The sequence below is a fragment of the Mercenaria mercenaria genome, chromosome 17 (genome assembly GCF_021730395.1).
Source record: "Mercenaria mercenaria strain notata chromosome 17, MADL_Memer_1, whole genome shotgun sequence".
Taxonomy (NCBI): domain Eukaryota; kingdom Metazoa; phylum Mollusca; class Bivalvia; order Venerida; family Veneridae; genus Mercenaria; species Mercenaria mercenaria.
In genome coordinates, this window is record NC_069377.1 from 38,756,744 (window position 1) to 38,775,733 (window position 18,990).

General features: G+C 34.5%; 1 protein-coding gene across 1 annotated transcript; it reads right to left on the reverse strand.

The window, feature by feature from the left end:
- Window positions 1-16,114: 16,114 nt before the first annotated feature.
- LOC123535787 (histone-lysine N-methyltransferase SETMAR-like) lies at window positions 16,115-18,350 on the reverse strand. The gene is made up of 3 exons (XM_045318538.1): window positions 17,754-18,350; window positions 17,500-17,567; window positions 16,115-16,421 (listed from the first exon to the last, which is right to left on the reverse strand). Exons 1-3 carry the CDS (start codon window positions 18,348-18,350, stop codon window positions 16,115-16,117), a joined length of 972 nt encoding a protein of 323 aa, XP_045174473.1.
- Window positions 18,351-18,990: the final 640 nt, after the last annotated feature.

Here is an 18,990-nt window from a genome sequence, read left to right on the forward strand (position 1 = left end):
GATCTATTAAGAAAATCATATCCATGATAATAATTTCGCACTTGATTGTATACCTTTATGATTTAATCAACTTCCTGGTTATTTAAAGGAGAAGGTTTACTTTTGACTAAAAATGGTCTAAAAACTTACAGTCTCTAAATGGAGTAAATTTCAAGTTTTCTTTCCTCAAGGCGTATTGTTTTACCAACCTGCATGCAATATATTACCGTTTATCCATTATCAAAGAAATTATCTGACCAAAATGAAATACTTTCAACATTACGTGTATGGAGAAACCTTCTGTGTTTAACAAAATTTTTTAACAAATCTAAAGTTTTCAATATTATGGACACAGCTGTCGACCACAACCAGAAAACGACCACACATTCTGTGATAGAAGATGGACCTATTGTCAAAATATTTTTGTGGTCATTGATTGTGCTCACTACTAAAACATTCCTTTGTAAACTAAATATGGCAAATGATGCCCATTATCTCAAAAATCTGTGATTTCAGCAATACTAAGAGATCTGTTTCAAAAAAGCTAAATTCAGTATAGAAGATAAACACAATTGTAGTAAACAATAAATAGTTTTTCAATTATTACCAATTTGAAAAATTTCCAAAATGTGTATGCGATATAATGCTTAAGTGAATCTTGTCATTTAGACTTAACTTGTGCTTATACTCATTTAATATACCAGACACTTTTACCTTAACCAAGACACTACATGTACCTTTACCACGCATGTGTTTTTCAGTTGTTTAGTAATAATCTTCCTAAAATTAACTTACGAATAGAACTTTTTTTACAATCACACGTATCTTGACGTCCGCTTTCATGTACACAAGTTATCATGTACAGAATTCATCAGCGTATTGTTCCTTTTTCCAAATTGTATATGCACCATCTTCTATAAGCCTGTAACTTTGTCAGATAGAGCATGCATCATTTTTTAAGGTAAATATATCTCGCTACTTTCTACTCGGGCACTTTATTTGGCTAGGTATTTCTTAGCACTTTCTTCAACATACATTCATATGGTATAATTAAGTTTTAGATGTTATATATCATATTACAGTCTGTCTTCGTTACTTTTAAATTTTCACTAGGATATCTCTTTTTTGTGTAAAATCTGAAAAGTAGATCCCTCAAAAGCATCGAAAACAAGGCAAAAAGTGAAAATTGCAGACTCGGTTTGATTGAATCTGTTCATGAGCAGTAATGGAAAATGTAACACTGCCCACGCCCCCTAGCACCGGCTTAAGCAGTATTCAATCTTCAAATCTAAATGAGTTGAAATCAGTGATCCCGAAGGATAAGCCATTATTTACTACATCTTCACACTTAATCAGCTGATTTAACCATGTTAACATAAACAATATATTGTAAGCTGTTTTGCTTTCAAAAAGCAGTACATCCTAGACGTTATAAACACATTTATCTTTCCTACATAATCGAAGTGATAAAATAAACTTTCATCATCTCTTTTATTCGTCTTTCCTTTCTTGCTAGGACAGTTCCCATCACCATCGGGACATTATTGTTCTTCCATTGCGAAACGTAACAGTTTACAAATATTTTCCCATACCGGGTCGATGTTTCCATTTCTGGCAATTTGTATATGGAATATTGTCAATGTTTGGGGCTTTCCACATCCCTTAACTGATTCAAAAACTTAAACTCCATACTATTTTTTACAAAATGTAACAGTAATAAAAACTGTATGCAGCTTATTCATGTACTATGCCGGAAAGACTGCAGAGTGGCTAGTTTCTGCAAACCCAAGGGAACTTGTTAAAGTGTATAACACAATAATAGCTCGCAGGTCATTTTTCAGTTAATTAATCATTGTGTTTATTTTATCTGTTATTGATTTGGGTAGAAAATTCTGATATTCTTACAAATGCTACTCATTTTGTTTACATGTTTAAATATGTTGGTACTTATTACTCTAACACATTTCGAAACGTCGGAATATTTTACCCATTACGTTTTGGCATTAATGACTTTGTTTACTATTGTAACCGGTAAGACATTGCGAAGTTCTCAACAAAAATTGATTTGGTTGACCTCAATTATTTTGTTATTGTTTTCGATGGAATTTTCATTAATTGGTCAGATATGTTAATTTACTCTGTTTACCTGGTCAGCATTTTGTTGTTGTTTACAACTTTAGCAAAGTGAATCACAGTCGAATGTTTTGTCTCTTAGATTTGACCCTAATGATTTTGTTTGTTTCGGTACCACTCATTTATTTACGAAAATACCCAATGGTGATTAATTCTACATCTGTTGTTTACGGTTATATGAGTACATAATGGACGTTTTGATTGACATGTTTTTGAAATTGTTATGAATATTTTGAAATACTTGTAACCATGTTATTGTGATGCAATTCGTGAAAAAGGTATAAATACTCAGGAAAAATGCTTAGAAAAAAATGAATTAGGAAGAGAGACGGGAATCAGGAGGATAGAATTAGAGGAAAAGAAATGATTAACAGAAATGGAATCGGTTAATTGAACAATACGAGATCGGGTTAGAGAGAGGGTTAAGGAATAAAGAAGATTTAAAAAGGGCTGGAGTTGTTAGGTTAATGTATCATAGAACTTTTCGGCTTAGAAGTATAAATTATTTTTAAGTTTGGCGTGGGATAGAAAAAAACTGTTTAAGAAGCTGATGTATTTATACCCGTATCAATTCTTAGTATAGTTCATCTTGTAAATAAACCTATGTGTGTTTAGAACTGCTGACTTTCTTAATCTATGCAACCTACAAGGAGGCGCGTTGTGTTACAAGTGTATTAAACTTGTAATCTTCTATCTGAAGCAGTCTCTATATCCGACATCTTAGCCGCGTCATAAAATCAGCAAAAGTTATCCTTTTCTCGGCGTGAACATAATAACTGCTATCCGTTTTCTAGATTTTCCATGTTGCACCACTTTCTTTTGATAGAAACATATTCATTGCTTAATTAATCAATTATTGAGAAAAAAACAATGCATAGACCATATACAAGATTCAGTTAAGCCAACATGAACTTAGATTTCAAATTTTCTGTTAGTAAATATGCGCATGCGTTTTTACAATACCAGTTCTGTTCGTCACTGTTTCGTTTTTGAATTTGTACAAAATCAGCTGGAAGTTCAAATTTATATCTTCCCTAAATTTCGTACAGTGTTTGGGCTCTGATACCACTTATCAAGTCTTTTGATAAATAATACCATTTACTTATACAAACACATTATATCTAATGATCATAAATATGTGACGATATATCATTGATTTTCGGAAAGAACATAAAAATGAAATTAGATCTAAGGATCGCTGGGTCGTGAATTCGATCCCCGGGTGAGGCGCATGTTCTCTGTGACGAATTGATGAAAGACATTATGTCTTAAATCCTTCGTCCTCCACCTCTGATTAATGTGGGGAAATTGGCAGTTACTTGCGGACAACAGGTTTTTACTGGCACAGAATCGAGGAACACTGTTTGGGTTAACTGCCCGCCGTTAAATAACAGAAATACTTTTGAAAAATGGCGTCAAACCCAAAACAAATAAACAAACACTAGGAGTGATGTGTAATGACATGATACCAGTATTATCACAAATTATTTAACACTATGATGGTAATAGACAATCAGATATTACTTGACCTTGTATCTAAAATTGTATGCTTACAATAAAACTGATAACTTGCTCGTGCAAGGTAGACATTTTGTGTGTTATTTAGAACGAATTTAGAACTTTCGTGTGATGCATTCATAATGGGCCTTTGTAAACTTTATTTTGCCTTTATCCCTAATGCTTTAATAGGATGTTTTAATTACCATTTAAACAGGTATGTGTTTTCCCTCTATACCTTTTACAAAGAGTGGTATCTGTAGATGCTAATATCCTTGATGGACGGGTTGTTCATGTAAATAACAACAAATACACGCTTTTCTCCGTTTTCGCAAGTTTGTTTTATTCCTTACGCACGAAAGATAAGATCTAAAAACAATTTCTTTACAGTTTTTTATTAAAGTAAACTAAGTCTCGTTTGAAAAAAAATCGTAGCAAACGAATGTATCGTGTGCCAACAGACTTATGTGAAGATATAAAAATGTCCTTAACACAAAGATTCAAAGATTTATTTGATCTCATGGCCCGAGAGGGCATAAGAGAATACAAAGTTACATAAAATAACAAATATAACAAAACGTGTGTTAAGAACATTGTACAAATGATATTCTGACATGACCCACTCGTTTAATTCCCAAAGAGAAAAAGAATCCTAGTCGTTTGTATACGGTTTTTAAGTTAGTCCACTGTTCAATTCATCTTCCCTCAATAAGAAAATTTTTTAATGAGTGAAAATGACGAGATGTTAATAACATTTACTGAGTTGTAAAATGTAACAGCCGAACAGAATATGAAAAGTACACATTTTTTCTGTAAAATCTGTTTCACATTAATTCCAGTTACATCTACATTCTTGCTAGAATCCAATGGAAGATCTATAATTGACCTTTTGGTTTTATTTTCATTTTAGATACCTGATATTCCACTCATATGGGTACTAAGATAATACATCACTACTACAAACAAAACTCCGCAACAAAACAATAAATCATGAATATCTGACACACATAATTAACCAGTCATGCAAAACTTTTTAGCATGTTAAAACAATAGATTAAAAAAGAATTGACTTTTAAGATCGGTCGTAGAAATGTGCGTTACCAGGGCAACGGCTGACGAAGCGGGCCAAGTTCCACAATTCAGATTTAAGAAAATGATTTTAATAAAAAACGGTTGCATTTTTGCAATGATACTTTATAGACATTATTACCGCTCTTTATAAAAACACTTAATTTTTGGACAGTCCATCGCACATTATTTGTAAAACATTTTCGTTTAGGAGTTTCTTATGGCGAAAAAGTCATGTACCTCTTAGGCGAAAATCTGCACTTTATGAAACTTAGAGAGGAAATAGTTCATTTCCTTTTCTAAAATATGCATATCCGTCACATCATCTTTGCACCGTTTATTGCACTTTTTTTTTTGCTTTTCTTTTGCTAAATTTAAGGACATTTTTATATCTTGGCTTGATTGAAACTCGTCTTGAACCTAAAATATGTAAAGGACATTGAAATTATTTTCAAATTATTGTTTAATGAGATCGTCTTATACAGTTTAATAAAGTCATTGCATACAATTGTAAGTCGCACATTACACTACCAATTTTCATGAAAATATGACAAGGTTTTTATTAAAACAAATTTTTATTTCAAAACATCAAAGGGCCGCGTGATGCTACACAAAGTGTACAACCCCTCATCAGAACACATTTTTTACATGTAACACAATCGCCATGTTCCGAGAGTTGGACACTATTTTCCAAGGAAAGGTTTGCGTCCGAAATTGCTTGAAGTACAATTTTGCAACAAAAAAGAGCTTAAACAAGATTTATTTGGGTATAGATTTATCTATGAAACATGCAGAACCAAACTTTTATGAAACTGTACACAATTAGTTGTTTTGTCTCGTTTAAGAACCCCAGAACAGGCTAGTTTGATCATAATAATTAAAAAAATCGGCAGGAAACGAGCCCGTTCAAATATCAAAACATGCACATGACCATTTTATACCTTCAATAACTTTGACAATTCGAAATCTACGACGCTGAAATGCAAAACCGAGTGTGACGTAGACATAGAACTGATGCATGCACATATCAGTAGAGTTCAAAATACCATAGAAACCCACTTACAATATGAAAAAATAAACGAATGTGCGATCATTTTAGCCAATATCCGCCATTTTGCAAGTTTGCAACCATTTCGCTAGTTTGAAGTAAGTGTGCAACCACTATACGCCCTGCCCCTTGTTAAGACTTCATTATCCCAAACCACAGTTAATAATAAAAACACTTAGTATAAGAATGGGGAGATATTTTACGGCCGCTCAACTGCTGTTTTGAAAGTTTTGGAAGCATGGAACGCGACCAAGCAATATCACTAGCAACAACTTAAGCGGATTTATATTATATGGAAAAATTATGTGGACCCCATGGTCCAATGCCTTATAAAATAACGATTTAAGTCCAAGTACGGATGAACCTTTTACTGAAGTCCAAGTCTCACTGAAGACCAGGAATTTGATGGATAAATCAAAATTACGTGAGAAATTTTATTAATTCTATTTCTGTTATTTCTGTTGAACGATCTATATACATTTTAAGTTTGTAATGATTGCTGAATGTATATATAAGTACACGTTAGAAACTTCAGTATAATTTGTTATACATGTAGTTATGTACATGTAGTTCTAGAAACCGTACAGCGAAGAATGATTTGGAAGTGATATGTCGTCACTTGTGTTACCTTTTTCGTATTAAGCTCATTTTCCTTACCTATAGGACTGTTTTCGGGTTTTATGTCCAAACTATTTCTTCAGACACGTTGGACATTGAAGTTCTCCATATAGTGAGGGTTTTATTCATTGGCATTATGCAAGTAGAAAGGACGGTTTTGACACATTTCCATCATACATTTCGAACTCTTAACCTTCGTAAGTTTACTTTAAACAACTGAATGTCGTCAGTATCGAAACTATTTTTGATAAACAGTCAGAGAAAAAACGTGTTGGTTTTCATGTATACTAATTATCGCTCTCTTATATCGCTGTGATAACTATGAAATACAGATCACATGTTTATATGTATCTTGATATGCACTGGAAATCTTTACTCCCATTACGATATCGCTGAACTATGGAGAAAGTCCAATTATATACAACGTAATTAATTGTTTCAAAGTTTTGTTTAAAGTGACAGAACTATCTTTTTAAAACACTTGACATTCTAAACAAGAAACAGTAAAACTTCAACAAAAAGTGAAAACTCTAATGCATGCATAATGTGTTGACAATATTTTTACAATACTAAACGCTATCAAAAAAGCACTGTCACAAAAATCAAAGTCTATCTACATTTTTTCCAATAATATATTTAATTAACACTGTTTTTTATATAGAATAATATTACAAATATACGATAAAATTCCAAGTCGAGAGTTAACCAGTTTTTCCTTAGCTCAGTTGTCCATATGTATTGAAAAAGGAAGCGAATTAAGAACCTATATCGCACGTAATCAGCTGCATTTATGTATCAAACTGATATATCCTAAATTTTAGAATTTCAATTGCATGAGTACTATAAAACATTATCCAGCACAAAAATCACAAACGGATCCCCTACAATACAATTAAAGTGGCAATAAACTGTCATATAAAATAAGACAATTAAATATACAACTTTAAATCTAGATTTCCATGTACTTAAGTTAATTGAGTAACAGCGCGTGCTGATGTATGTGCTCCTGAAGTAGCTAAAGTAAACAATCATGAATCAGTCAGGAAGTTCCGGGAACATTGATAAAAGATACATATCATATGGCCAAACATTAAAATTTGCATAACATTAACTGAATCATTGAATTACGATACCAGAACGTTGTATGAGCGGTTGTAAAAATCAAATCAAACCTGTCGTAAATTAAGCTTTGTTCATAGAGAACAATAAACGCCTGATGTTGTTTTAGGAAAGAAACTGAATATAAGAGTGCTCCGGACTGAGACTATTTTCAGAGATTATGAAGTGTGTTTATTTCAACAGTTTTTGTTAGGTTTTCGGTCTTACAGGTATGAATGAAAATATGTCAGTAACTTATTTATCGGCAGCCGGTCAATCTATGAAATAAAAGCTAATTTTAATTCGTTGTCCAATGCATTCGATGCAGTTATCGAATTTGAATTATTTTCTTTCAAACAAACGTTAATAAGATTTTATAATAACAACATGACAACATGTATGCAAAAAGAATCTAATTCGTAACTTGAAGGGGATATTCCCTCACAAAAGGCTCGTGACGACTGCTAGCCATTATTGTGGGACATCTTTTGTTTGTTTTAGAGTAACTACGACGCAATTTATGTGATATGGCAAATGGTGAAGGAATATGCAAAGTGCCCCTACCACTAGGCATTGATTCTTGCATGGGCGGGAGCTGAGAGGCTTCCTCACGAGGTTGAAAACTCAAGGAAGGGTGAAGTGACTCTAAATCAGCTAAACCTTAACTGCTCGGCCGCGGAGGCCCCTTTGTTTTGGGATATTGAAAAAAATGTCTATAAGACTGATTCCTTACAGAGAAACAGAATAAAAGAAAAATATATAAAGAAAAGAATTTGTTCAATCTCTCTGGACCACAGATATTTTGGGTTTGAACAGCTGCGACTCTGCCCTAGCCCTAGTCCACAGTGTGACCAAATGAAACAAAGACCATCGAATAACATCATAACAACTCCAAAAATAACAATTTAATAAATATTAATTCCAGTCAGAAACCGACACTTTATTTCAATTTGATCTACGTCTTTTTCATAAAGATTACTTTTAAACAATGCATTTCCACCTTTTGTTTTAATTCTTTCAGGTAAATATGCTTCTTGTCACCTTTGTACTCCTATTTTTTTACAACTACTTTACTGGACGCTTTTATTAAATTTTAGCAAATGTTTATATAATACATCATTTTGTTAGGCTTTCGAGTAGTTCTGTATCAAAGTATCCCTTTAAACTATATATTTTTAGTCTTTAATATAAATTTGAAAAAAGTTTAAGATTTTTGCTAATTTTGCACAGAAAAATGTCATGTAAGTTTTTGCAACATCAGGAATTTGAAAATCGTAACATTTGCTAGGTATGTAAGTTTCATATTGTCCGTTTGGTGAAAGTATTATTTTTATAATTGATATTATTTGTTAGTTTTTAGTTCAAATGGAATATAATGCTTAGTAATCTTGCTTGTTTGTTGTCCTATTTCATTTTGTTTGTTCCTAGAATAGATACGAGTTTAAGAATTGTACATTTCTCATGATAACGTTGAAGATAAGACACTTTTTTTCCAAGCTGTTCAAGAGCCGGTATTGTAAAAATGTGTTCAGTTCCATCTAAAAATTATATTGTGTGAAATAAATGCTTTATAATACATACAAAAATAGCTCAGAAACTATTATCAATAAAGATAATTATTTAAACAAAATTTGAACCTAGGACTCTAGAAATTCGGTAAATTGAGTAGCAGCTAATGTTGATGTCTTAGCAGATAAACAATGCAGTTCCGGAAAACATAAAAGATAGATATTATAAATATGAGTTAATTTAGGTGAATTATTGAATCAAATTCTCTATTGTTGCTTGGGAGATTAATTAAAATCTACTTAATATCTAAAACTTTTGCAACGAAACAAATTGAAGAAATTACTCACAAGATAAGTTTATTATTGCTTATTCTTTTAAAAATGTGATGTATATAGATTTAAAAGCTGACTTAAAACTCCTTCATTTAGAAAAAAAAATTGACATGTAGTTCTGGACATGTATTTTTGGTTTCGTAATTACAAACGTTGTGCAGGCAGGTAAGACAGATAAAGACGCGCAGTATACTGGAATAATTTTAACTCAGTTGTATTATTAATCAATTTGTGTACATGTATAAATTGAAGTTAAAATTATTTTTTTATATAAAAATGTTGTTAATGCAGCGATATTTGTCACATTTTCAATACAATGCTTAGAATAAAATGTCAGTATAGTGGTTATATATACCAAAGTTTACAATGTTCCATTTCCTAAGGTATTTACTTCCACATAGTACCATAATCCGCTCAGAATCTATGCATGTTTGTTTCTTGGGTTTAACGTCGCACCGACACAATTATAGGTCATATGGCGACTTTCCAACTTTAACGGTGGAGGAAGACCCCAGGGGCCTCTCCGTGCCATATTTCATCACGAGCGAGCACCTGGGTATGACCACCGACCTGTATGCCAGCTGGATGATAGTTTCCTCACATGAAGAATTCAAAGCCCCGCGTGAGGCTCGAACCCAAATCGGTGATGGGCAAAATATTTGAAGTCAGCGACCTTAACCACTCGGCCACCGAGGCCCCTGGGAATCTATGGGAAAAACGTTCTTGTACATAACTATTTTGAAATAATGCATTAAAATATAGACACAATCGTAGCAACCCAGGAAGTATTTAGCGCACCCAACGTAGCTAGAACCTCTACTAATTTTGTTGGATTAAGCGACACAATTTTAGCAAATAAAACAACTATTATAATTTGAGTATCCCATGCATGACTGTTTCGCAAGATATATAAGAGCGTTTTATTAATCCACGTTATATAACGTTGGATAAATACTGATTATCAAAATAAATGCAGACTGAGGGCAACTTTATAAAGCTTTCGTAGAATATAGATTAATAAATCAAGAGCTCGTTAACATGGAAGTACATGGCTCCCTAACTATATTTATATAATCATAGAAATAACTGTATAATTCAAATGTTACAATAGAGGAAATTGAATTACCATGAGAGCTCTTAATTCTATGGAAACAATTCTAATAAGTTCATTAACGGGAATTCCTAATTCTCTCTCTCTCTCTCACACACACTTCCACTTTACAACTCTTAGCAAAAGTATCTGTGCATGTTATTTTCTGATTTGAAGCATAATCCATGGCACGAACATTATTAAACGGTAAACAGTAATTTTACTAATTCTTTTCCGGCTTTGCAAACGAAATATTTGTATGAGCCTATCATTGTACTAGGAGTGTTCTGTTGTCTGTCGTGGCACATGCTTTGCAGACATTATCATTCAAAAACATTATATCATATTTATTCGTTCATTTTAAAGCAAGACCTAGTCAAGACTACTAGGGATATGGCAAATAGACTAGACACTACCATATTCAATTGAGCACTGCTATCACGAGAGCTGTCCCTTAAGGGGGTTTGTTGTAAATTTTAACAACTGATCATTTAACACCTGTTTGTGTTAACTGAGTGCTTAATGAATGGTTGTTTGTCCTAGAAAGCATTTGTTTCACATTTTATTTTCCTATCTTGGTTGCCTAACCAAAACAGAGTTACCTTGGCGTTAGTACAAATCTGATAAAGATACTTTGCCTAAAGTATGATATGAATATTAGAACTGTTGTATTACATTTGCTAAAGGGTGTTCTATGAGCAAAGAACCACAGAACACTATTTAGCCGAAATTTATTAGAAATGTAAGCTAAGCTTGTAACTCTTTTGTTACTTTATTTGATTATTTTGGTTGCGCAACTACGATTATTATTATTATCATTATACCAGATTTATATAGCACCCTTTTCATGATAAACACGTTCAAAGGTGCTTTACATGTAGCAAACGCAGCCACACAGGGCGCGAAATTCATCCTCTACTAGTACAGACACAGAGCGATCTGACCAGAGGGACAGAGTGAGATAAAGCCCCCAGAACAGATAGAGAGAAATCCTTTTTAGATACAGACTTGTCCGGCTAACTTAGCCTAGCTCTTTGCGAATAGACAGTCTTGTTCTTTAACGTGCCCGATGTATAGCATCGATACACGCGAAGCCGTCTTTCCTGGGAAGAACCAGTACAGGCCTCTAAGTTAGGTGGGAGACAGTCAAGAGCATTTCAGAAATTTCCAGTGCCTGGACCGGGATTCGAACCCCGGACCTCTGGATTGACAGTCAAGCCTGTTACCACTAGACCACCGACCCACGATAGATTGAAAACATGCATTTAAGTGTGTGTGGGGGGGGGGGGGGGGAAGAGAGGGGGGAGGGTATTTACAAAAGTTTATGAAATATAATAAAACATATATTTCTGATAGGGATATTACTCTATGGAGCACTGGTTTTTATACCTTAAATAAGAGTATTTGAAAACAGAAAATTGTCATAAATTGTTGCCAAAATGTGACTGACCGCCTTTAAAGTTATCGGAATGACATATTTTAAGTACTTAATTTTTGCGATACATAATTGTATATGATCTAGACAGCTACATAAGCCTCGGGATAAGATATCAAACTATGAAAATTCTAAATATGGCATTAATATTTCATTGTGTGCAGATTACAAGATCGACTAACTACTCCACTTAGCCCTCAAACAAATGATAAAATGTTACTTTTCCCATGGCTTCTCGGCTATTAATTGCAAAAAGAATTACACCGCTGAACGAACGGTAACTCTAATCATACAATGGAAGACAACATACGCGGAATCACGTGCTTTTAAAAAATACCTATCGATTTTTAGTATTTCTTATCTATCAATGAATTCCGTTCAAAAATGGGTCTACAATATCTGGAAATCATTTATTTCTGTTGATCTTTATAAAAGAATATCACAGCGGACTATTTTCCGAATGGAAGCCATTTCCGCTTTCAGTTGTGAGGTACCGTCAAAGTTTTGGACAACACTTACAAATACAAAATGAATAAACAAATTCACAACATAAAGTGATTGCTACACAGATCTGAGTAAGTGTTGTTGTTGAAACAACATTCTACTTATTTGTTACACTGTGCGATAAAGTTCGACTGCATTATCATTAGAATATGTTTCGACGGTATTGCATTACAACTTGTGCAACACGTTGAACAAAATTAATGAAAAGTATGTTGAAAAATGCGAGGACACATTTTAAATGGCACAAAAATGAGGATGATTGTGTCTTTGTTGAGTTTTGATCCCTTGACATCCCTGCTGTGTATTTATTAGTAAGTTTTGTGACATAAGATTAAAAAGTTCAAAGCAACAATGGAATTATTTGCGGAAATGCAGGCGGAAAGATCTCCAGGAAATATTAAAACGTGCTGGGAAGCAATAAGGTTAAAAATTCAAGAATTGCGTTTCATAATACTGTTTAAATGGACACTTGAAATGATTTGCCTGTTAACTTTGTGTCTTCGAATTTTACATGCAAACTATATCTTTGAATTATCAAAATGAAGTATGTTTTCAGTTTCTTACCAATAGTTACTTAATATAAAGCGTTGGCCTAGAATAAATATCTATTATTTTACACTTACTCACATCGAATTGACTTTTCAACGTCGTTCATGCCATATTTTTAAGAGTTTTAACAAAATACGTATTCTGAAGTTTGTTTTATGTGTTTCAATACATATATGCTTGTCTTTCGTAAATATCAAGTTGAAAATTGATAATGGAATCATTCTATGCCCTTATGTCAACCTACTTAACTTTGGTAACCGTAAATGCTTAACCTATTAAGGGGAATTTATGTAAATCCTTCAAATGTTAAATATCCAAACTGGTAATATTTGTTATTAAGAAATACAGGAAAGGTTTTAATAATTTCTTTAACTGTAGATTAGAGCATTGGACTAGCACCCGAGGGACCTGGGTTCGAGTACCGCCAAAGGCAGTTGGGATTTTTCGTTATAAAATGCTATGCTCTTTAATTTCTGTTAGGCCTCAACCATCGTAAGATGTGGGCTCAGTCGGGATATGGACTTTATCTCGTGCCGAAAATGGCACTTTCTATGCCAAAATGGCTTACACGTCATAAATGATGACTCCTTTGAAGAGGGGAAGTGTTACGGTCGCTTACGCATAGCTTGTAAGTTTAAAACCAATGTCCGACAACTGCGTCAGGGAGACGACTCTTTAGCTCAGTGGTTAGAGCATTTGACTTCCATCCGTGCGACCCGGGTTCGAATCCCGCCTCAGGCACTTGGGATTTTTCATCATAAAATTCTATCCTCTTCAAATTTCTGTTACGCTCTTAAGCAGTAAGAGTATATATATAAGCAAACATAAAATACATACTACGTATGCTGTCGAGAAAGCTTAATCACTCATTGTTCTATTAAAGATTCAAGAGTGTGGGTCGTTAACCTTAAACATAAAAGTCCTCTATACGTCGTTGTTAAAGTCAATGGTGTGCTAAACGGTGCGCAGTTACAATCAATGACTGGATGAATAGAAACAAACTGAAAATGAACACTTCAAAAACTGAATTTATTATGTTTGGTAGCACACCTCAATTGAACAAATGTTTTACAAATTCGATTAACATTGCTGGTGATGATATCCAACGTGAAAGCACAATTAGACATCTTGGTGCATTTCTTGATGAAACCTTGAACTTTAAAGATCATGTAAATCCCAACATTTATGTCGTACAGCCATATTGAATTTACCTACGAATGAAGAACATCCGAAAATATTCAACCAAAGCAGCCACTGAAATTTTAGCTTTTTCTCTAGTTATTTGACAGCCCGCCCGGTTAGCTCAGTAGGTAAGAGCGTTGGTCTACGGATCGCGGGGTCGCGAGTTCGATCCTCGGGCGGGGCGTATGTTCTCCGTGACTATTTGATAAACGACATTGTGTCTGAAATCATTTGTCCTCCACCTCTGGTTCATGTGGGGAAGTTGGCAGTTACTTGCGGAGAACAGGTTTGTACTGGTACAGAATCCAGGAACACTGGTTAGGTTAACTGCCCGCCGTTACATGACTGAAATACTGTTGAAAAACGGCGTTAAACCCAAAACAAACAAAACAAACAAAGTTATTTGACATCTGGATTACTGCAATGCCATACTACGGTGATGTGCGTAAGATGTAACGTATTCAAAACATGTGTGCAAAACTTGTCCTTAACAGGAGGGAATCTGACAGTTCCAAATAATCATTGTATGACTTACATTGGTTGCCGGTGAAAGCAAGGAATGCGTTTAAGATCCTTTCTTTCATGTATAGCTATCACACTGGCAGATCATTTATGTATTAAACAGAACTGCTTACAGAGTATGTTCCTAGTAGACAAGGTTTGTGATCGTAAGAAAATTCTGAATGTCGTTATGTTGTTCCATACAACAAGTGCAACACATTCAATGATAGAAGTTTCTGTACTATTGGTCAAAAACTGTGGAATAAACTGCTGTTAAAATACGGAAGTAATGAAAATTATCGACTAGTTACGGCTTCACATGTGTAGAGGACAACCATTGACTCATCACACAAACCAAGGAGAAGTTTTACCATGACATCAACAGCATTATATCTTATTGTTAACAAGAGCTGTCCGTAAGACAGCGCGCTCGACTTTTCTCAGTGCTTGACTCTGAATTAGAGCTTTGCCAATAAAATCTTTATTAAACTTTAACAAAAAAATTCTAAGTTAAAAAGGGACATAACTCTGTCAAAATTCAAACAAAGTTATGGGTATTGTTTCTCCTGGTGTAGACTTTAATAGTAAATAATTATTTTAAGTTTCAAGTCAAAAGCTTTGAAAATAACAAAGATATTTGACTTTATCAAACACTTTAATAAAAACATTCAAAGTTAAAAAGGGACATAACTCTGTCAAACTTCAAATCAGAGTTATGGGGATTGTTTCTCCTTGTGTAGACTTTGATAGTTAATAACTATTTTAAGTTTCAAGTCAAAAGCTTTGATGGTAACAGAGATATCTGACTTTATCAAAAACTTTAACCAAAAAATTCTAAGTTAAAAAGGGGCATAATTTTGCCAAAATTCAAACATAGTTATATGGATTGTTTCTCCTGGTGTAGAATTTGATAGTAAGTAAGTATTTGCCAATAAAAACTTTATTAAACTTTAACCAAAAAAATCTAAGTTAAAAAGGGACATAACTCTGTCAAAATTCAAACAGAGATATGGGTATTGTTTCTCCTGGTGTAGACTTTAATAGTAAATAATTATTTTAAGTTTCAAGTCAATAGCTTTGATAGTAACAGAGATATTTGACTTTACCAAAAACTTTAACCAACGGCGACGCCGACGCTGGGGCGAGTGCAATAGCTCTACTTTTTCTTCGAAAAGCCGAGCTAAAAATGGAACACTGTTTTTTTTTCGGTCTGTCATTTTTGCAACTGGGATCTTTGGAAATTTTATGTCGTTTTCCTTGTTCCTCTCGGCGCCAGAGGCATTTCTAGTCTAGCTTGTATCTTGCAGGTAAGCAGATTTGTCCTTTAAAGTTCAATCAAACATAATACGAGGGGTGATCGCGAAGTTCGTATAAATAGACTGTGATTTGTGTTCTATTGCTAATAAAGAATAATTATTGAAAAATATACCACAATAATGTTTAATGAATAACGATACTCCCTAATAAATATTATACGAATCCATTAAAAAGTTTGATAGTTACATCGATCTCAAAACAGTCACTATCCGTCACTCGGCGCACACCGAAAACGTAAACGTCGTCAAATAACGTCACGCGTAATCCAGGTCCAATGAACGGCGCACTTTCTCTACGTAGTCACCGTGCAAGGCTACACATTTCCGATGTCTTGCAATCCACTTGGTAAATGTCTCCCGGTACCAGTCTGTGTCAAGTTGTGAAACTTTTCGACGGGTTGCCAATGTCAAATCAGTAACGTCTTGGAAGCGTTGTCCACGGAGGGAATTCTTAATCTCAGGAAACGTTCTGAAATCCATGGGCGCTAAGTCAGGGCTGTAGGGTGGGTGTTCCAAGAGTTCAAATCCCAGTAAAGCAATCTCTAACTGTGTAGAATTGGTCCTATGTAGAGATAGTACCTAAGTTTTTCAAATCATAGGTATGAAGTGAAAAAGCTTCGAAATGAAGACAAATGTACATATATTTCTCAAAAATAGATATACTAACAATATCTTAACCAGAAGCGTAGAGTTATGAGCATTTAATATTTTCATGTAAAAGAAAATTTTGTGATCAAGGAAATGTAACTCTTCTTGGACCTGGAGAGCAGAAACATCAAAGGGACATAATATAGCGAATATTTCTACTTGGGTGCATTTGATTTAACATTCAGCTGTGATTTGGATTTCTAAATAATGATCCATGATACTGTGTGCTAAAAATATAGGACAACTGGAACAGTCCTATAACAGCAAAAGATGCTGTAGCAGAATGAAAATTGTTAAGCTCTAACTGGGACTCGAACCCAGGACCTCTCACACCTAAGGCAGACACTCTACCACTTCTCTATAACAGTAGTAGCTATAGCTAGGCAGTTTAAAACTTTAAGTGCACCGATTACATTACGTGAACTGGAACAGTTCTGTGACAATAACACATAATCGGCCGACTCCGGATTATCGGCGTATTCGCTTGGTTACCTAACGGCAATTTTCGTGTAAAGAAAAAATATAATCTAATACTGCAAACGTTTTAATCGGTCAAAACTGCCCAAATTTCTCTGACGTGTTTTTTAGAGTATGAAGTCACTAACTGGTAGTACCAGTAAAATATAACTTACACTGAATCTTATATATTTGCCTTTTTTAGCAGCTGGCGAACGGCAAAGACAGTGGGCTTTGTCCTTATATAAGCAAATATTTTACCAGTTTCGACAGGGTATCAACTGATAGGAAATTACAGTTACAAATTAAATACCTTTCTGCAACACATGGAGTCATTAGCATTCACTGTCAAGCAGTATTATGGCTAAGATCGACGATCATTCATTCATTCATTCATTCAAATAATTATAAATTATAGAGTCGGTTGTTTACATTTTCAATCGTAACCGGTGCTCTTGTAAAAACCTCTTTTTTTGAAAAATTGAAGAATGCGAAGAGCTATGATACGGTCTCTACCCTATGTGCAGGAGCATTACCATGGTGCAGGATTACCCGATCCAGGTCCAAAGCCGGCCGTTTCCTCTTCAGAGCATTGACGAGATCCCTGTTTAATACCTAAAAATCAACGTGTTTCAGTCAGCAATGCTGGCGGTGATTTTTAAATACAAGCAAGTATTTTATGTAAAATTAAGTAAATGCTATATTTCTATATATGAACATTTTAATTTTATATGTTTATATTTTATTAATAAATTTATTAGTTACATACGTGGGTTGCATAGATATTTACCGTTGCGTAATAGTCAGCATTCACCGTTCTTCCGTCTTTGACTCTGTGCTGAAGGATCATCCCGTAGCGATCCAAGAAGAAAATGAACATCTCTTTTCCGCAGCTTCTTTGCACCCGAGCTTTCTTTGGTGGCGGTGTTCTTGGAGTTTTCCATACTGACGATTGGGCCTTCGTCTCCGGATTATAGTGATGAAGCCAAATTTCGTCTGTAGTCACTATTCTATCAAGGAATTCGTCACCTCCTGCAGCGTACCGTTCCAAGAATGCAGCTGAACTCCTTGCACGCGTCTGCTTTTCTTTGTCTGTTAGCAACTTCGGGACCCAGCCCGCACTGAATTTCGACATACCTAGCTCTTTCGTAAGGATCCCGTGCGCAGTTGAAGGAGATATGTCGAGTTCACTGGCAATCTGTCTCAAAGTTTTTCGTCTGTCTTCCCGGATGATACCCCTCACTTTTTCTTGAACACTTGGAACCACTATCGAAGGCATACCTTCTCTCCTATCGTCTTCAATTGATTTCCTGCCGTTCTCGAATCTTTTGTGCCATTTGTAGACGACTGCCGGGCCAAACTCTTTCAAATTCTCGAATGTTTTCATCATTTCAATCGTTTCAGCTGGTGTCTTTCTTATTCCGACACAAAATTTAATGACGCTCCTTAATGTCTCCAGCTGACGTCATGACGCTGGTACGGTTTCCTTGACTGTTCAAATAAACAAATTGCTATTTTCAAACAGGATGTAGTAAACAACGTTGAATTTTACGGAAATGACGTCATGACGTTGACGTTTAACGTGTAAGATGTGCGCGGATTTTCGCCGTTAAGAAAAGTGTAAAAATGGCTTTATTTAAGGTGAATGAATGATAAAAAATGTACACATTTTGGCGTGCGCCGACTAGGGCCTGTTGCGTTGCCAAGGATACCGTTAATTGTTGCTATAGTTGGCCGATTATTATTTCGCTCCATATTTTATCTGCAATTAAATTGATCTTTTTGATAATGCAGTTTTAGGTGTACTGGAAAAAAATAAATAAGTTATGAGCAATTTATACGAACTTCGCGATCACCCCTCGTATAACTCTGAATATCTCCATTTTGAACATATATTTTCGTTAGATTTTATATGAGGACGTAACACTATATGTCACTCTTAATTGCATACAATTTCATAATGAAGAAACTCATAATCGCGCATATGTATTCTTTAGAAGGCATCCGCTACGAAAATGAAAGTCACG

Bases quoted from the DNA above. Each gene is read 5' to 3' on its own strand.
- LOC123535787 (XM_045318538.1), bottom strand. From the start codon at position 18,350: ATGAAAACATTCGAGAATTTGAAAGAGTTTGGCCCGGCAGTCGTCTAC. The intron at 17,568-17,753 runs GTAAATATCTAT...GGTATTAAACAG, and splicing joins ATGCTGACTATTACGCAACG to GGATCTCGTCAATGCTCTGA. The intron at 16,422-17,499 runs GTAATGCTCCTG...ATCTCTACATAG, and splicing joins TCGGGTAATCCTGCACCATG to GACCAATTCTACACAGTTAG.